We start from the raw sequence: 20,237 nt of genomic DNA, 5'->3' as shown, positions 1-20,237 counted from the left end.
TTGCTGCCCTTCAGCAAATAACCTTAAACCTGATAAACCTTAAAATCTCTTGTAATCAAGAGGTTCATGATAATTTTTGATCTAATATTGATCTTCATGGTTGCCATTTCATCCTCCCTCTCTCAGCATTATTTAAGAATCATCACCATCAACACCGTCATCATCATCAGTGAGTCAACACTTGGCACGTGATAATGAATTGACCTTTGACCTATGACCAGGATGTTTGAAACAGCAGGCACTGTGAGACCGTTGAAATGTTGGAAAGTGCACAGTCAAGACCAACTGGACAGATTTGTGTGTTGATTTCTCAACACAGAACTTGGGGTCAGCAAAGCGTTGTATGAGGGAAAATGTCATTTTTGAATTTGATTAAATAATTCTTGGATATCCAGGATTCTTTTGACCTTGTATTCTCCTCAGAGGTTCTAGCATATAATATTATTATACGTTTCTTTGGTACTAGCATATAATAGGTGCTAGGATATAATAAAACTATTTGTCTTACATTGATGCCCAAAAATGTCCAAAGGAAAAAATGAAGGGTGATTGTCTTAATATTCATCCTGCCCACTCGTCTGTTCACTGAGTCTAGATGCTTTGACCCGGTCTATTTCCAGGCCATTCTGATTGTGTGTATATTAGCAGATGTACTATCTTTTCCATGTTCATAACAGCTCAAGCTGATCTAGAGTGAAAACTGCTGTAGTCTAGTGCAAATGAAATAGCTCTTGCACATTCTGAACTGCAGGTCTGGTCTGATGGAACAGGAACCATTATTGAGGCGTGTCTCAGCCTCCAGTCATGCGGGTCCTGTTGTTTCCTGCTCCATGTTCCATGACTCAACTCTCATCAAGCTCACTATGTGCTGTAGCAGGTAAGCTCACGCAGGTAAGCCAATAAGTGACACAGCCTTGGGATTGCAAATATGGCTGTTGAATTCTGACGCACATCCAGATCACGGCGCTTCAACGTGAAGCTCCAAGCTCCTAGCTGATCTGGCATAGATCCGCTGTGGATCAGAGGGCCAAACGGAACTTTCTGCAACGGGCCCAATGGAATGTCCTGCGGTGTCTGTGGAGGACGCGTGTAGAACGACAGTCAGAGGAGTGCAGTATTTAGTCTGGCTCTGAGAGTGCGCAGGAGAGCATTATAACATCATGTAGCAGAGGTCTACTTGTAGGAATTTACTGCCGGAAAGAAACAAAAGTCATTAGTCATTTGGACATATGGAAACATTCTTTAACTAATGCAAAACATTCTTCATTTTTGGACAAACATGGAGACTTTTTAGAATACTGATAAGAAAAGGCCTAAAGTAGTCCATACGAGTACATGGACATCATTTACCTTAGAGTGGGATTAGATTTTCAGTGTTGTTATTACTTTTGCTTAATCTCAACCGTTTTTTCCAGAAGCATCAGTGGTCAAGATACATACCGGTCACTCTTAACCAATCAGGCCCTGCCGTGTGACGCAATATAGCACATACTGCTACCATTAGCCACACTCATGAAATGCAATTAATCAAACTAAAGGCACGAGAGGCTTAACTTTGATCAGCGCTCTGATTTTTCATGTAGAACTAGTCATTTCCTTCAAGGTTACACGTGTGAATGTTTATGGGGTAAAGAAGGTTCAGAAACGTAAAAGATCTTTATGTTGGAACAAAAAAACTGCTTCCAAACCAACTGGCCATTCCATTGTCTTAGTTTTGAGTCCGTTCCCATCTCCTGTGGGGAGTTCAGGAATGGGGTGTGGGGGTTGTTTTTACTGGGGGCTCAGGATGGGCAGTTTATATTAGTAGATGGGTCTTAGATCTGTGTTTATGTGTTTCTACATCTGTATGAATTCATGCTAGACTGGAGTGGACATTGCTAATGCAGTTATGGTGGAAAATATAAGAAATGTGCACATGCACGCATGCTGTACTTCACCATCGCAATGGCACCAGTGGAGCTCGTCAGAAGGTAAGTCCTACAAATGCTGCTGAATTCATTTGCTGCTAAATGCTCCAGACACAGACCAGTGCAGTCTATATTTGCTGTAGGCATATTAAATCATAGTAAACTGTGCTCCTAAAAACTGTAAATTTTAATTTTTGGAAACATTTTGTCACTTTCCTTTCTTCTTACAATTTTACATTCTGAATTGTATTCCTACCAGAGGTGTCAATTCCATGTTCAGAAAGTAAAAGTCCTCACCTGGATTTTGCTCAGGCTTCCTGAATTGGGTTGATTCCACTAATTTTACCTGGATTGCACTAATTAGAAAATCTAGCAAGCTTGAGCAAAATCCTGGTGAGGACTTTTACTTTCTGAACCTGGAATTGATACCTCTGATTCCTACTGATACCTGCTGAGACTGTTCAGCCTCAGGTCTGGACTCAGGCCACATGTACTGACAGCATCAGTGAAAATTTCAGGAGGGACACTGAGTTCCCCTTAACATTTAACTGTAAATGTAACTATATAATGTTAAATTATAATATGTGTTGAAAGAACTTATCTGCTAATTACAGATGCAAAACAAATTTCAAACGATTCTTCCCACACTTCAAATACCTCACCGTGATTGGTCCAATCACAGTCTACCATCACCATTTATCTCACACTTGAATATCTTCTTCTTCTCTGCCATAGTGTTAAGTCTGCTGGACACAGGACTGTCCACTCTGATAGGTTCCTCTCTGAAGGCCGCAGTACCCATGTTCATGGGCATAGAGGGCGCTCATGAGCACCCCTTTGATCACCAAAATGAGAATATACACTCGGCAGCTTCACAGTGCTCACGTGCAAGCGCATTTGTGGACTGATCACGAGTACTAAACTCCAGTCAGTGACTACTTGGCAAAGTTTATCTGTAAACAAAGGACATGCCAGACAGGGAGCTTTACAGAATAAAAGCCACGGTGACAGGAGATCCATAGTATCACCCATCATAATGCAGCCTTTGTTTTACAGCCTTCAAGCAGTTTGGTCTCTTTCCAAATCTGATTTGTATTTATAATACTGACAAGTTGGTCTTCATACCAAAAGACTTATTTTTAATAAAGTTATTTAAAAAATGTTATAATGCTGAAACAACCCTGAAGTTATTTACTTTTTGTCAATTACCCAGTATGTAATGGTGAATAAGGAGCATACTGGTGATAAACAATATCCCTGGCCATGGCAGACTGGTAGAAAAGTTCATTTGTTTTATTGTAGCTTGGTGTATAAGAACACCAACTTTAATCCACCATGACACCATGTCAACAATTACAGCAAAGTTAGCACATAGATTTGGAAAGAATGTAGAAACACAAATTCACTGTATGTAAAATACATGTACAGGGTGTAGAACAGGCGTACTCAACTAAATTTGTCCGCGGTCCAATTTTGGCAGATACCTGTGACCTGAGGTCCGGTGCGGCGGGGGTGGCGAACGTGAAGACGTGAGCGGGGGGGGGGGGGGGTGCGAACGGTGGAGGCGTTTATACTTTCGCGAGCGTCACTGCAGTGTTCTCCGAAACGATAGGCGTTTTGTCCGAAACGATATGTGGTAGAAACACCCCTCAAAACAGGGGAATGAACATTTACCTGACCAATTTTAATGTTGCTATATGTTTCAGGTTTGAAAAGTGCTGGAATTTAGGTTAAAGCTTGAAATTGTAACTACTTGGTTTCACAACAAATAGCTGTCTGACTGAATAGTTCTCTTGTATTAGGTTAACAAATACGAGCCTCTTGTAATTCCAGGACGAAACATGAGAGAACGTGAAGACGTGAAGATTGGGCGTTTTTTAAATAAACAACCATTAAATAATGTGATAAAAAGCGAATTATTTCGAGTATATGTATAAATATTTAACGTAATTATGTTTAACATGCTGGGAAATATTGAAATGGACCTTGAAAGTGACGTACAAGTGCTTTAATTCCACCTTATAAAGGTGTATGAACCCTGAAAACGTGACTTTGTTCATTGCGCTGAAGCGCGGCGCGAAGTTACAAAATTCGAGAGGTGCACGACCTCTCGAACCGACAGCGCGCGAGGCACTCGCGCACACGCGGAGCCACAGCGATTACGTCATTTTCGCCGCGCGGACCCTCGCGCCGCTCGCGAAGCGTCAACCAGGCAGGCTTGTTGTTGAGCGGGGGGTGGCAAACGTAACACTCGTGACGGAGTGTTTTTTCAATAGCCCTGAAATAAATGCTACGGTTTTGTTTTGGTCCGTATCCAGTTAATCAGGAATGAGATTGGGTCCGGACAGGACTGCGTTCGGGTCCGGATCCGGACCGCGGTCCGCCAGTTGAGTACCCCTGGTGTAGAATATAGTACTGTACAACCAAAACTATTGTAATGTGAAACAAAACACAAGACAAAGGTCTGCATGTGCTTCACTCTGGCTGATTCACCCTGTTCCTCACATTCAGCTACATGTGTTCATTGACATCGCAAAGAATGTTTTGCTTGGCAAAGGATTGTGGGAAAAAGCACACCTGATCCACCCCTGGCCACCTGATGCTGTGACTGTCCTCCGTGTCTTTGTGTCTAACTGAGATGCTAGAGACAGTGAAAAGGACTCCTCAGGACTGGGGAGTACGAGAGCATGGAGATAGATAAAGAATATAATAAATAACATTATTATTATTAACAACAACAACAATAATAAATAACATTCAATAAACATGATTTTTCAAATGAAAAGCAAGTCCCTCCCTGCAGTTGTAATAGAAAGGAACATCACGCTGTGTGATTAACGTTGGCTTTAGAGTTGGTATCATCAGCTGCAGCCAATGTGTTGAGATTTGTGCGTTCACTTTTGTGTGTGATTTTTCATGAGGTAGATGTTCACCTGATACAGGTGTGCTGGTGAACACTGTGGGAAACAGCAAGGTGGTGGGACCTTTTATAGTTTGTCAGTTTATTTTGTGTGTGTGTGTATGTGTTTATGTGTGTGAGTATGTGTGAGTGAATGTGTGTGTTTGTGCATATGTGTATGCGTGTGTGTGTGTGTGTGTATGTGTGTACGTGCATATATATGTGTGTGTGTGTGTGTGTGTGTGTGTGTCAGCCACACAGCTGTCTCGGGCCATTGTGCTCATAGTGTGTGTTTCCACTGCTCCATGTTTTTTCTCTTCCAGTGCCCTTCGTTGATGACTGAACAGGAAGTGACACACCTTGGCCCGGGTGTCTGGACATTCGACCAGGGCAGAAATGCCAGCTAGCATGCTGATGCCATGATGGCCTACCCACACAACCCATAATGACCTACCCACATAACCCATAATGCATTAGCGCAACCACGAGAAACATTAATGCTTTGGTGAGCCCGAAGCCTTTAACACTGTTGAAACCCATGATAAGTATATCAATACATAATCCTCATATCTCATAACACATAACCAAAACATTGTCCATAATTTTAGGTAGCTCTCCAAACATTTTTGGATTTGGGGTTTTGAACCGTGTCACCTTGGACCAAACCTGCGGAGTCTTCAACGTGTCTTACTGGACCTCGTCAGCCCTCTGTGTTCTGATCTACATTCAGAAGATGCCCATGTGTACCACACAGCACAAACACCGCACAGCACAAACACCACACAACACCACACAGCACAAACACCATGACAAGAACACACAGCGACAGGCAGAACACAAACAAAGCATTCCTTCCACGAACCTCTCCATGGCCGCTGTTGGGACAGGAACGGAGCATTAGGAAGTGTGTTTCATCTCTCTCTCTCCCCTCTCTCTCTCTCTCTCTTTTGTCCTCCTCTTTTGTGGAGGGAGGGAGGGGGAGGTACCGCCGATGGAGCTCCCAGTAGGAGTGACCAGGACAGGAAACATATGGAGGCCGTGTGCTCATGCTGAGACGCCCATTCCGTCCTGATATGCGCTGGTGGGCGACCAAGCCTCCAAACAGGAGGGACACAGGGTATTGGCGTCCAGGATGGACAACAGGCTGGAACAGGAGTGGTATACTGGCACAACACAGGCAGGCATGTCCACCAAGCAGCCCTGCCGTCTAGTTAGCATCTCCACTGCTCTCTGTGTTAGATTTTCCCTGACCTATAAAATAGCTTAGGAAAGGTCACTTTAACCAGAGAACTGGGAACCACCAGGCCCAGAACATGTTTGAACGTGTTTGAAACCTGAAGAAGCCATGAAACAGCAGCACAAGTTTGAAACAGTCTCTCCGTTTGACATGGAATAGACTTTGGCCTGGTGACCTTTGTTATCACGATTATTAAATCAAAAGGTGTGACACCTGTCTGTTCCTGTTCCTGAGGATCGAGAGAGCTGAGTAGATGGTTCATGTCTCCTCTGAGGAGCCTCCTCGTGTTCTCCCAGTAATGGTCTTTTGTCATGTTTGAAAAGTAAATCAGCACATTTCTATTCAAAGCAAAATAAACATTAAAAAAATCTAATTATCATACATCAGGAATACAGGGATTAAAATAAAGTCAACATCGTCTTTTATTTGATCAACATACAGGCTGCAAATAATGCTAACACATGTAACTGAGAAATGTTTTAAAAACACTGTATGCATTACAGATTCTGCATACTCTAACCAGCCACTTTAGTAAAACCATATTGTGGCATCATCAACTGGATGAAAGGGAGCTGGGATTCCCAGAATGCTGTGGGGCTCTATGCAGACTTTATTCAGATTACATTTTGATGTTAATGCTGTTGATGAGTAGTTGAGTTGTTTGTATGTCTGGGTTTAAGTTGAATCATGTTAAATAGTTTATTAGTGGCATGTTTAGTAGTTTGCTGCCAGCTTCCTGTTGTGCTTCCTAATTAGTTCCCTGTGGCCCATTTTCCCTCTTAATCAGTTCCTTTTCTGCATGTTCTGTGTGACCCTTTTTAAAGACTTTGCTTGCAGTATAAGAGCAGTGCCTCCAGCAGACACTGTTCTCTGATTCAGGAATGGTATTATCTGGTTTAGAAATCGTATTCTCTGGTTTAGAAATTATATTCTCTGGTTCAGAAATGGTATTCTCTGGTTTAGAAATGGTATTCTCTGATTCGGGAATGGAATTCTTTGGTTTAGAAATGGTATTCTCTGGTTCAGAAATTATATTCTCTGGTTTAGAAATTGTATTCTCTTCATCAGAAATGCTATTCTCTGGTACCCTCTGGTTCAGAATGGTACCAGAGCACTCACTACCAGAACACTCACTCCCATATTCACTCAGGATGGCAGAATAGGTTTCAGGATGTTTGCCCCTCAGCCAAAGTTCAGCTGAATATCAAGAAGTTCCATGACATTTAAAAGTGTGTGGGTGCTTCAAACCTACAACGTCTTGGGAAATTTAAAAAACTGAAAGTGAAATTTCATTTTTATGTATGAATAAAAATAGATAGGAATAATTAATCTGAAAGAGATAATTTGATGTAAAATTAATCAAGCCAATCATTAAAGTCCAAAAAAATTCTTTCAATTTCCACATTCACTAGTGAACCAACATATGCACCACACATTGTCAATGGAAAAAAGGTTAATGGGACTTAACGTTAATTAAAAAACATATTTAATCTAAAATCTGATTTCTGTAACCATCAGTAGTTAACATATGTAAAAGAACAAAGGTATTTTAATCACAACCATAGAGGGGGAGATATTAGTGAAGCTGAGCCTCACATTATATAATAGTTGGGTATTATGTCAAAGTGGCCCACCCCTTACAACAACTGTTCAATTAACTACCAGTGATCCAGCTCTACACACTGGACTCAAGGCTTCGTACAGTGGTCTGAACAACAATGTCTTACGCTAAAATAACATGTCCATTGTTTCAAAAGGAAGCAATAACAATAGCGTCCCCTATGAGCGTGAACGTTCATGACCCTGCCGCAAACCGCTCGATACGACGGGAGACGCAAGGGTATATTCAGAACCTCTTACACACACACACACACACACACACACACACACACACACACACACAAAAACCAAATAATGAAATTGTAAAAAGTTATAATTTTTAATCTATTGTTAATAATAAAGATTATCTTATGTATAAATGCTAAAAGCTGAATATGTATATATACAATGTTTTTTCTTCCTGGATTTTGAAGTTTTTATGTTTGTTTTTTGTACTTTTTATTTTTCTTTTTCTATCTCCTCTCTCTTTTTGAATACCTAATGGATAATGCATTTTTTTATCAAAAATATACCACAAAAAATATGATTAATGTCTTGTTTGGGAAATGACCATGCAGACAAGGTAGGGAAGCAATAATAAGAAACCATCTTGGAAAAAACTATCAGTTCACATGAGTGTAACTTATTAGATGTAGATTTATTAGCTACATCTACACATTATAACTCTCCAAATCAAAAGTGTAAATTTTAACTTACCAATTAAAATGTAAATGTCTGGTTTGGACAGTAAAATACCTGTTTGGGTAAGTGATCACCTCTGTATGGTGCATCTACATTTGTTGCTCAGTTCCTTTGGACTGGATCTGATGGACTAAAGCAAAATATTATACATTGCTGTATTTAAGTGCTGGATGGCTCACACTGACAAATTTACAATGGAACAGGATGCACGCAGAGCACACATGGCTACAGTCTCATTCTGATTGGCCAGTGTTGGTGATGTGTTTTGTGACAGTAATGCCAGTACAGTTATCAGAACAGCTCTGGGCTCTGTGCTGGGCCCAATGCCCCTGGGGGCTTTGTGCATATCTGGTGATATTTTTATTGGTAAAATGCATAAAGGAGTGAAAATAGCACCAGTAATTCTTGTTGTATGTAATTTTCTTTTCTTTTCTGTTTTTCAGAAATCTTCCTGGGATGTAATAAGCTTCATTATTTTATTCCTCTGCAACTGTGTAAAGAACTTTGAATTTCCACTCTGTGTGAAAAGTGCTAAAGGAATAAATGTGCCTGGCCTTTAGTGTTTGTGTTTGGTCTGTGTTTGGTCTGTGTTTTGCTCATGGAGCATTCTCATTTGCTCATGGAGCATTCTCATTTGCTCGTGGAGTGTTCTCATTTGCTCATGGAGCGTTCTCATTTGCCCATGGAGCATTCTCATTTGCTCATAGAGCATTTTAATTTGCTCGTGGAGCGTTCTCATTTGCTCATGGAGCATTCTCATTTGCTCTGAATCGCATCAGAGACAAGTCTGAATGCATCCCTTAGAGCAGAGGTTCCCAAACTTTTTCTGCCATGCCCCCCTTTAGAAGATGAGAATATTTTTGTCCCCCCCCCTACACACCTCCCCATATTGACACATGTGCACATGTTTTACTTCCAAGCTCCGCGCCCCCCCTGCAATAGCTCCGTGCCCCACCTAGGGGGCGCGCCCCCCACTTTGGGTACCACTGCCTTAGAGTAACCATTACAAAGTTGCTTGTAAACCCCCCCCCCCCCCCCCCACACACACACACACACACACACAAACACACACACACACACACACACACACACACACACACACACACACACACACACACACACACACACACACACACACACACACAACAGCAGTCTAGAACTGGAATGCAAGTTCCTCCACTTACAGATTCAGCACTTTGTATGTATAACTGATGGAGCTCCTGAGACATCTGGTCGTGTGCTTCTCTCTACAACACACACACACACACTCACACACACACACTTACACACATACACACACACACACACACACGCACACACACACACACACACACACACAAATAGGCCTACGCACTTTTAAACATAGCCACATACATGTAATGGAGCATAAATCGATTCATTTCAGGATGACAAAGCAAATCTATACAGCTTGTGAGCTGCTCTTTATATTATAAGATTTTGTGGTATAAATGACTTATTACTCCTTTAAACTTTATATTATGGACAATGTGAAATCCCCATACCTCCACATTTACACATTGGGCTCTGTTGTAACATATAGCACTATTTTTGTTCTGTACAAAAAATATCCCGCGTTTTTACACTCTATCCGCACTTCTTACTTCAATGCAAAACAGCGAGAAGTTTCCTTGATTAAACTCACTGCATCTCCGCCTTTTGTTGGTAAACAGATCCCGTCTATCACACATTTCTCGAACCTTGACCTCCCCAGGGTTTAGAGAGAGCCGTCTTGCCCCTCCTGCCGTCTCTCCTGCCGTCTCTCTTCCTCTCTCCTCCTCTCTCCTCCTCATCACTGCGTTCTCACCAGGAGTTTCCAGTCGCGCCCTCACGCATCCCACCAGCACGAGTCTATAAGAGTTTCCTGTGTGAGCGCAACTGCGGTCTTAGTGGATTTCTTTTTTCTGTTTCCGGCCCTTTTATGAGTTTTGTGGATTACGGTGAACAATTTTTCAAAGGACTATTGGCACTGATGCGACGACAAGGATTGCTGTCCTTTGCAAACTTTTGAAGGGTGTTTTCATGCGGGAACAGTCCGTTATTATTGTCGCACGATGGCAAAAACATTTTCTGTGTTTTCTCTCGTCGGCATTATTTCTGGAATCAGTTGGCTGACAGGTAGGTAACTTTGTAAGGATGAGTTGGAGTATAGCAAACACGTGGCGTAGATAATTTTAATATAATATATAACTTTAAAATTCGTTCAGTGGCCTTATTCTTAAATTACTGTGAAATTCTCTTCATATTTTGTTAAAGTCGTTTTTTCTAAAATGTATGTTTGGTCTAGAAGTACCTCTAAATATATCTCTTTCCTGTTGTTCTAATTGTAATCACCTCAGGAAAGGAGGAATGTCATTCTTGTGCTCGAGCTGAATGAAATTTCAAAGGTTTCAAAGTCTTTGCCGTTGAAGTCATTTCCATATGCTAGGGTGTGTTATATCGGTCCACAGATTTGAGAGACCCTTTTTGCTCTTAGATCTCTTCCCATCCCTTCTCTTATAAAACTGTTTGTAATTGTACACGGTCTCCCAGAAATTGAACGCCCTTCCTACTGATCTCTGTTCTCTGGCCACAGTCTGGTCCCCTGCTGCCATGACTGTTTGGAGTGACCCCAGTATACATGCAAGATCAGATCTCAGCATTTCTTAAATTCAGTGTTTGAATTAGCAGGACCCAGCAGGGTGCATGCATTGTAGCCAAAAACCTGCATGGGTGTGTGTGTGTGTGTGTGTGTGTGTGTGTGTGTGTGTGTGTGTGTGTGTGTGTGTGTGTGTTTGTGTCCCTGGTTCCTCTGAAGCAGGAACCCCACCTCAGAGCATGGAGCGTGGGGGCATTTTGGCCCGCCCCAGCCCATCTGCCCAAGTTTCCTGTTTTGACAGGACCGGGCCACTGTACCTCCACTACTGCACCAGTAGAAAAACAGCTCGGGCTAGAGGAGCACCGTCCTCCAGCAGTGCTGATTTCAGATCAGACTGAACTGTCTCTCATTTCCTAACTGGTGCAGTGATGTGAACAGAAGTGAGCACACAGATCAGTTGTTCTTCAAGCAGCGTGATGCATTTGAGCCCAGGATGTTGAACCAGAACCTTCTACATGCTACTCACTGACATTCTGGAGTAATCAGGAATTCCTTAATGTAACAACGTGACTGACAGGTCGGCTGATGGGTAAAAGTTGGATTTTGCTCTCAGCTCTACACGTTATAATCTTGTGCCACTTATCATGGATCATGGTTTCATTTGCTTGGTTTTAGTTGCGTGTATTGGTTCCATGAGAAATATTTGTCATGAGAGAGCACGATGGCCTAGAATAACCCCCCACCCCCCTTTGAACAGTTTAGCCCTTACGTTTGGACCCTCTTTACTTCAGCAGTAATGGAGGATACATTTAGGTGTCAGATGTGTTTCTAATTAAATATGTTATAAAAAATTCCAAGGCTAGATAAAACGTCAAAGAAAATAAGGTGAAGTAACAGATACGCTTGCTAGTATACAGAATAGAACAAGCTCACATGACATTAAAGCTGTTTAACCTCTTCTGATTTCAGCTATGGAGCTCAAGTTTGTACCTGATCCTCCAATACTAAGCGTTTTAAACACAACACTCAAAATCAATGCTTCAGACACACTGGAGCTGACCTGCAGGTAAGAGAACACAGCAGTACACAGAGAGGTGAATGTAAATGCAGCTCGGCCGGACAATCATCTAATGATCATATGAATATTGCATCTAAAACTCATCCACTCAGAGATCATTTCATCATTAACTTAAAAAATATTTGTCATACTTGAGGATGAAATACATTTGAAAAAAAAACTGAATAGGAAAAACTAAAAAAATGGGAATTACAATTAAGTTTTTATCATTTAACTAAAGAATTGCTCATAATAAGTTCATGTAATGCCTGAGAATTTTGGCTCCACTTCACTGATTTTTCCACTGGCTTGTCCTATAGGGGGCGCCAGATCTTGGAGTGGTATACACCTTACAACAGGACTGGATCTGAAAGCAGGCTCACTGTGTCTGACTGCAGTGGGCATGGCCTGTTCTGTAGCACTCTAACACTGACAGCAGCGATGGCCAATGAGACCGGAGAGTATCGGTGTTCCTATAGAAACCTGCCGGTAGAGGACGGCAAGACCTCAGTGATGGTGTATGTCTTTGTGCAAGGTGAGTTACTGTATGTACAGTATCATTTACTAAGGGATTAATTTAGGGTTGATTTATCTTGAACATTGTCGTCTCATTTGGGTCTTGTTGCTTGTAGACTTAATTCCAGGTTCCTTTCAGGATTTTTCCATCTGAAGGACAATGCTTGAGTTCACCGATGGGGTGAAGATGTTGTTCTAGGACCTTAGTGAGTTTAGGGGGAAAATGAGAAAGAGAGAGAGAGCAATATCTAGCCTTAGCACACTTCCTCTGACCTCTCCCCATGTATGTCCTGTGTCACCTATACGTTCTGCTTCCTGTTAGAGCCACCATGATCCAACATCCTCTGTGTTTCTCCAAGCAGAGGCAGTTCAGAGGATGTGCACAGTGAATGTTGTGTGTACTGCCTCACACAGCACTAGTACCTCATACACCAGCACTCTAAACCTCTACAGATCAGTTACTACAAATAACATCACGTGGTCCTCCAGTCCAAAGCACTAAACCAGAACAGAAAGTGTTGGAGGTGCAGCGGTGTGGGTTTGGCCGACCGTTCAACAGTCTCTCTCTTCTCCAGACTACCGCATGCCGTTTGTCCGCTCAGCACAGGAGTACGATGTGGTCTTCATCCGGGAGGGAGAGCAGGTCGTCATTCCTTGCTTGGGTTCCTTAGAGGACCTCAACGTCACTCTGTACACGGTAAACACGCACACACACACACACACACACACACACACACACACACACACACACACACACACACACACACACACACACACACACACACACACAAAAGGTTTAGTAAGTTGCGTATCACTTCCTCAACAGAAGTATCCAGTGAAGGATCCAGTACCCACTGAGGGGAAGGACGTGTACTGGGATAGCAGGCGAGGTTTTGTCCTCCCTAGTCATGTGATCAGTTATGCGGGCGTGGTCTTCTGCCAGACACGCATCCACAACGAAACCTTCCAGTCTTCTGTCTACATAGTGACTGTCGTAGGTGAGGACGTCTGCACTTGTGCACTCGTGTCAACAGTCTGTTAGGGGTGATGAAGCCAATGTCAAGCCATGACAAGCAACCATAATTCAGGAGGGATCAGTAACCGGCAGAATGTGTGGGAACTTGGGAGAACAACACCTCTCCTACATCTCTGTTTCATAGGATTCAAGATCCATGAGCTCATGGTGAGTCCGGCACAGGAGAAGCTGACCATTGGAAAGAGGCTGGTCCTCAACTGCACAGCCCGCACCGAGCTGAATGTGGCCATCAGCTTCCAGTGGTCAATGCCTTGGGTGAGTGTGTGTAGCTGGCTTACAGCGCTGATGCATCATGTGTCACTGATGTGTGTATAAAACACCTGTCCAGGCTTATAAAGGACCCCTGGTATAGTGAACACGGGAAACTAGTGTTTGCCATGAACCCAATAAGGATATTGTTTTAAATTCAGTTCCATTTAATTTAATTCAATAAATTAAATTCAAGTCAGTTCATTTAAAAGCCAGTTCATTTCAGAACCAATTCAAGTACAGTTCCATTGAGCTGTTTTTATCAGTTCTGTCCTCCATTTAATTGAATTTAGACTGTTTCTGTCCTTTTAGAGAAATGCCAACCGTTCCAGACACTATGAGACCAGGTCCAATAAGAAGAAGTTATGGAACTCTCTAGAAATGTCCAGCTTGCTCCTCATTGAGAACGTGACGACCAGTGACACGGGGGAATACATATGCACAGCATCCAGCGGTCACATGATCAAAACTGCCCGAGCATCTCTTGTCGTTTATGGTATGTGATGACTAAAGTTTCCTCCTTTGATGATGATTAAGTACAGCAATTTATGTTATTATTTGTAGCTTATATTTGTGCTATATTGTGTTTCTAAGCTGATCTTTCTAAAGAGATCAGTGTTTGAGCTGAATATTTATTGATTTCTTCCTTCTTTCTGTGTAGTTGGAAAGTTTTTGACCGTTAGCTTTTGCTCTTACAGAGAAGCCCTTCATCGCTCTGAACGAACAGCGGCTTCGCACGGTGGACGTAAACACTGGTCAGAGAGAAGCAAAGATTCCAGTTAAATACTGCGCCTATCCAGAGCCCAACGTGAAGTGGTGAGTATCAGAAGTGTGTGTGTGTGTGTGTGTGTGTGTGTGTGTGTGTGTGTGTGTGTGTGTGTATGTCCGTATGTTCACATTAGGACATTTTGAAACTGTGAATTGTGAACAATTGTAATTTTGTCAGAATAGTCAGTGGATAATATTGTGAGAATCATTAATAAACTTTTGAAGAGCCCTGACTTACATTTATTGTTCCTGATATAAATTCACTTTCCTTCACTTCTCCTAGATTGTGATGTAGATGTAATAATGTAAGCAGGTGTTGGTGTGGCTAAGGTCTGTGTTTCTGATGCAGGTTTAAGAATGGTCAGCTCATTTCCAGCGAGGACTACAGGATGAAGTCAGACAAAGACTCGCTCACCATATTTGAAGTGGCGGAGAGGGATGCAGGGAACTACACTGTGGTCCTGACCAATAAGATGACCAGAGAGGAACAGCAGCAGACATTCCAGCTACTGGTCAATGGTACTGTCACTGCTGCTGGTGGTCACCTCTCCTCCCCTCCTCCCCTCTCCTCTCCTCTCCTCCTCTCCTCCTCTCCTCCCCTCTCCTCCCCTCTCCTCTCCTCCTCTCCTCCTCTCCTATCCTCCCCTCCCCTCTCCTCTCCTCTCCTCTCCTCCCCTCTCCTCTCCTCTCCTCTCCTCTCCTCCTCTCCTGTCCTCTTCTCTCCTATCCTCCCCTCTCCTCTCCTCCCCTCCCCTCTCCTCTCCTCCCCTCCCCTCTCCTCTCCTCTCCTCCCCTCTTCTCTCCTCTCCTCCCCTCTCCTCTCCTCTCCTCTCCTCTCATCTCCTCCTCTCTTACCTCCCCTCACCTACTCTCCTGACTCTCACACGTTCTGTGTTTGTGTGAAGCTCACCCTAAGATCTTCGAGAAGGAAGTCCCCTTGGATGGGAACGTCCACATGTTTGGCAGCAGTCCCCTGCTCACCTGCTCAGCCTCCGGGGGCTCCAGTCCCGTCTCTATCAGGTGGCAGTGGATGCCCAGCGAGGATTGTCCAGCCAAATTTCAGTAAGTCTGACAGTGACTGTCTGAGCCTGTATGTGATCCAGGTCCCTGAAGCGTGGTCAGTCTTAGTCCTCCCTCTGACACAGCGGCACTGCAGATCCTGACCTGCGTGTGTGTTTTTACGACTTGTATTTGTCCGTATTGCGGTTGTGGTCTGTGTTTATATTCGGTTGCACATTGTCCCAAATGTTAAACTTTTAAATAGTTTTAGGGCAGAGTGGGTGCAAGTGTGTAAATGTGAACGTGTGTGTGTGTGTGTGTGTTGTTGATGGCGTGCGTTGTTGGGTCCCAGGAAGGTCTGTTTGGAGCGATTGTTCAGAGGAGAAAAGCCAATGAAGTAGGAGAGTTCCGATGAAAAACAGATCCTGAGACAATGAGAGTGAACTCTGACCTCTCACAGATACCAGGATGTGATTCAGACTCCACACAATGAAATGCTTGCCCTGGTTCAAAACAGAGTGGATTCGTGCAATGGTTTGTTGCGTGGGAGATGACGACGTTGCTTTGACGGACGTGCAGGAGCAGGGAGAGTTCGTTTCTGTACATTCTTGTGACTCATAGTCACAAGCTGCGTAGTGAATTTCACTACGAACAGCCAGCTAAAGTGATCATACGTGCAAGCAGTGTTCCTGGAGAACATCAGACAGACAAACACGAGTATAATTTAAAATTTTCAATATCTTGTTTCCAGCCTTACGGATCATTATTAGATATTATTCTAGAAGCACGTATCTCAACCAATTGCTTTTCTTGGAAAACAGGAACTGGAATCCCAGTCGGTTGCTTTCCTTGACTTGCCTACAAAGCCAATAATGCACCAGCCCCTCCCTGCATAATGTCCATGGTCAATAATGCACCAGCCCCTCCCTGCATGAGGGTCAAAGTCCGATCCGTACCATGGGCACTCCAAACCTCAAGCATGGCCTGACTCGAAACACCATGCTTAAAGTCTCAAGACTATTCCTTGTCTTGGCTCCAAGATGGTGCAGCGATCTTCCACTTGCTGCTCAGACTGCAGAGTCTCTTGTGGTCTTCAAACGTAGACTGAAGTTTGTTGAGTACTTAATGAGCACTAACTCAGCAGATAGGACTTCGTGTCCTCGTTCTTTAAATTGTATGATTATCTGTATATGGTTATTTGTGCTTCTTGGTATACATGTTTTAAGTGAGCCTGTTTAATTGAAATACTAGGTAATGACATTGATTCCTGTAGTTTAGTAGTACTCTCGTTCAAGGGTTTTTTTTACTGTCTAGGATGTATTCTGTGAGCAGAGGCAAAGCACTTTGTAAGTCGCTCTGTATAAGAGCGTCTGCTAAATGCCCTGAATGGAAATGTGCTGATTGGATCATTGACCTTCATGCTTGTACAGTTTCAGTCTGTATGGTGATCAGAAACCCAAGAGAGGTTCATCCGAGTCAGAACTTTGATTGAAAGGCTATTACTGGACAACAGATCCTCCGACAAAGTCAGGACTGATCAAGAGACACTTTTGGCCTTATCTCCTGTCTTCACCTTTGACGGCTTCCTCTCCCCTCATCACAACTTCCTGTTGTTCTCAGAACAGAGGGCTTCAAATGTCCAACCTCTGCACCGTCTTTTACTCCTTAATCAAACAACCAGGACAGCACAATGAATCTGAAACTGATCCCAGTTTCACATTTTATTTAGAGCACTAGCTATGGTTTTATGCATGTCCAGAAACTTTTGTCTTTTTGGTTCTCTCTCTCTATATATCTTTCATTTCACTGTTTGTTGACATATCCTATCATTCTCTTTGTATGTAAATAAGGGATGTCACGGGGACAGAAACAGTCCGGTCCCAGCTGTCTGTAAGATTAGGGATCTCTAAATGTATTTATAGGTCGTTGTTGTTGTTGTTGTTGGTCTTTGTGGCAGATGCGTGTCTCTTCTACATGTTGTTGGGTAACGCGTTCTACACCAATAGAATGTGGGTGTGTGTGCGTCTTGTGTGCGTGTGTGTGTGTGTGTGTGTGTGTGTGTGTGTGTGTGTGTGTGTGTGTGTGTGTGTGTGTTGTTCATATTATTGTTTGTTGTGTCCAAGGCTCAGGGCTGATCAGAGCACAGAGTGTGAGGACAAATGGAGGGACATTTCCAACAACACAGGGAGGAACCGCATCGCTCCGCCCACCAGCATCACTGACTCCTCCCTCAAGGTAACGCCCACACTAGTTCCCACGTGAGGACACAACTCTGCCTCACTACCAAATCCTCACACCCCATCACTAGTGTGTACCATCTCTCAAATCCATTTCTCCACTGGGAAAGTGTACGCTAATGCCTGGTGGTATCAGAGGTCCGCATGGGCGTCTGGCGTGCTTGCTGAGAGGGTAGCGTGTGTGTGCTCCCCTGCAGACGGTCAGTACTCTGAAGATCCAGAAGGCTGTGGCCCACGCCCTGTTCAGATGTATCGCCTCCAATAAGGTGGGAGTGGAGGACAGAGTCATCGTCTTCCAAGTGACTCGTAAGTGCTCATCATTTCAGGTGCACCTCTCTCTCTCTCTCTCTCTGTCTCTTTCTCATACACTCGCTCTATCTTTCTGTTTCTCTCTCTGTCTCTTTCTCATACATTCTCTCTCAATGTCTCTCTCTCTTATACACTCTTTGTTTCTCTCTCTCATACACTCCCCTGTCTGTCTCTCTCTGTCTCTTACATGCTCTCTCTGTGTCTCTAACATACACTCTCTCTCTGACTGTCTCTCTCTCTCTCTTACACTCTGTCTATCTCTCATACAACTTTGTCTGTCTGTCTGTCGGTCTCTCTCTCTCTCTCTCTCCAGGTTTTCTCAACCTCAGCGTGTACCCCACCAGTCCTATAGAGGGCGATGACGTGCGTCTGAGCTGCGTGGTAGACCGCATGCTCTTCTCCAGCCTGAGCTGGTATCGTGTGCTGAACGCGTCCGACCCAGACAAGCTCCCGGATGCGGTTCCCTGCAGCTCTCTCGCTCTGGCCCCTCTGTCCCGCTCCAACACCACCCTCGCCAGCATGACGGGCACCAATGCCACCCTGGACCTGCACCTGCCCGGGGCCTCGCGCCAAGACCAGGGCCTGTATGCCTGCCGGGTGGAGAACGCCGACAGCAGCGAGAAGACTTGTCTGCTGCACCACCTGCGTCTCCGAGGTGAGGCTCTCCCAGAGGTCCCGCCCACACCCCTCCCACCCTCACAGTGGGCACGCGTGATTGGACATTCACCATCCCCTGCTTCCCTTCCTTGCGTGCAGCTCTGGAAGCTGCTTGGGTGGTGAGCAACCTGACGGACCAGCGGGTGAACGTGAGCGACTCCACCACGCTGGTGTGCGAGGCGAGCGGCACGCCTACGCCCCAGATCACCTGGACCAAAGACAACCAGACCGTCATTAAAGGATCCGGTGAGGCACTGTTTTCTTTGGACACATCTTCCAGGGACATGGGACAGAGAGCCGCACACGAGAGTCGTACACGAGAGCCATACACGAAAGAAATACAACAGAGCCGTACACAAGTGTGGCATGTTACACTTGTAACTTGAGCCAAAACCGTAATCCAACCAAGAAATGTTAAGCTCTTTTTCTGAGCAGCGTTTATGTGCAAAAGTTTAATTGTGAAGGTGACATCATGTTCACTGAAACACAGTTAATACCAAAGACATGGACACTGCAGACTGAACAAAACAGAGACTCTCCCACATAACCAACATTTAATAAAATAATACAGAATTTATCGTAGGATCACTTAGCTTTAACAATTAACCATCCTAATAAATGGCTTTAATCATAATATCTACATGTATGTGTATTTACGTACACATGAATATGTAGTTGTGCTCCAGTACATGGTAGTATTTTCCTCTGTAAGTAATCGAACATGTCAGGAACTCTTCCTTAATCGTGTTACTTGAATGAGAAGACACGTGGCTTGTTTGCTTTCGCAGGCATCATCCTGACGGAGTCCAACCGCGTCCTGACCATCCAGAGAGTGAAGAAGGAAGACAGCGGCCTGTACGTGTGCACAGCCTGTAACACACTGGGCTGTGACTACAGCAGGGCCCACCTGACAGTGGAGGGTGAGTCCTACTGACTTCTCCATGATGAGTGATGGTGAGGCGTCAAACATTTCAGTTCAGGATTGAACCGTCTGCGTCTGTTCCCACAATCACACCGGGGTCTGGGCTCTCTGGGAGATGCAGTGTTTCCTGTTATCACATGGAGGTAAAAGAGACAAGCACTGCTTGTGGTGACTCGTGGTGCTGGGTGAAGGCAGTAGCACTCTGTACTGTTCCATAACTGTCCCATCACATTCAGGAATCCGTCAAACACGTCATAGAAAGCGATGAGACAACATCGTCTCCTTTTAGAAAATGTTCACAGAAAAAAATGAGAAGTAATTTAAATGAGATTGCCTTGTGCACGGCCTCTGTCCAAAACTGTGGTGCTTCCAAAAACTAAATCTGACTCACGTTAATCAAGTTACATTCAGTCAGAACTAATAAAGCAGAGATAACTGACAGCCAAACGTCCCAAAAAGAAAATGTTCCATCGTTCAAACATGACCAAGTTCTACATTCAATTTGATCTAAATGAAATATAACTATATAATACAACTCAAATATTAT

General features: G+C 43.8%; 1 protein-coding gene across 1 annotated transcript in view; it reads left to right on the top strand.

The window, feature by feature from the left end:
• Positions 1-10,183: 10,183 nt before the first annotated feature.
• kdr (kinase insert domain receptor (a type III receptor tyrosine kinase)) overlaps positions 10,184-20,237 on the top strand; it is a 19,420-nt gene continuing 9,366 nt past the window's right edge. The window contains exons 1-15 of the mRNA XM_077017116.1: positions 10,184-10,480; positions 11,910-12,006; positions 12,318-12,532; positions 13,089-13,210; positions 13,340-13,511; positions 13,674-13,804; positions 14,111-14,294; positions 14,497-14,614; positions 14,916-15,085; positions 15,472-15,628; positions 17,689-17,800; positions 18,000-18,108; positions 18,425-18,766; positions 18,868-19,014; positions 19,557-19,688. Coding sequence (XP_076873231.1) covers positions 10,417-10,480; positions 11,910-12,006; positions 12,318-12,532; positions 13,089-13,210; positions 13,340-13,511; positions 13,674-13,804; positions 14,111-14,294; positions 14,497-14,614; positions 14,916-15,085; positions 15,472-15,628; positions 17,689-17,800; positions 18,000-18,108; positions 18,425-18,766; positions 18,868-19,014; positions 19,557-19,688 — 2,272 coding nt within the window. The 5' untranslated portion in view covers positions 10,184-10,416. The remainder of the gene's footprint in view (positions 10,481-11,909; positions 12,007-12,317; positions 12,533-13,088; positions 13,211-13,339; positions 13,512-13,673; positions 13,805-14,110; positions 14,295-14,496; positions 14,615-14,915; positions 15,086-15,471; positions 15,629-17,688; positions 17,801-17,999; positions 18,109-18,424; positions 18,767-18,867; positions 19,015-19,556; positions 19,689-20,237) is intronic.

Source organism: Brachyhypopomus gauderio, chromosome 9 (assembly GCF_052324685.1).
Source record: "Brachyhypopomus gauderio isolate BG-103 chromosome 9, BGAUD_0.2, whole genome shotgun sequence".
In the NCBI taxonomy this organism is placed as follows: Eukaryota; Metazoa; Chordata; class Actinopteri; order Gymnotiformes; family Hypopomidae; genus Brachyhypopomus; species Brachyhypopomus gauderio.
This window is presented reverse-complemented; position numbering and strand designations above follow the sequence as displayed.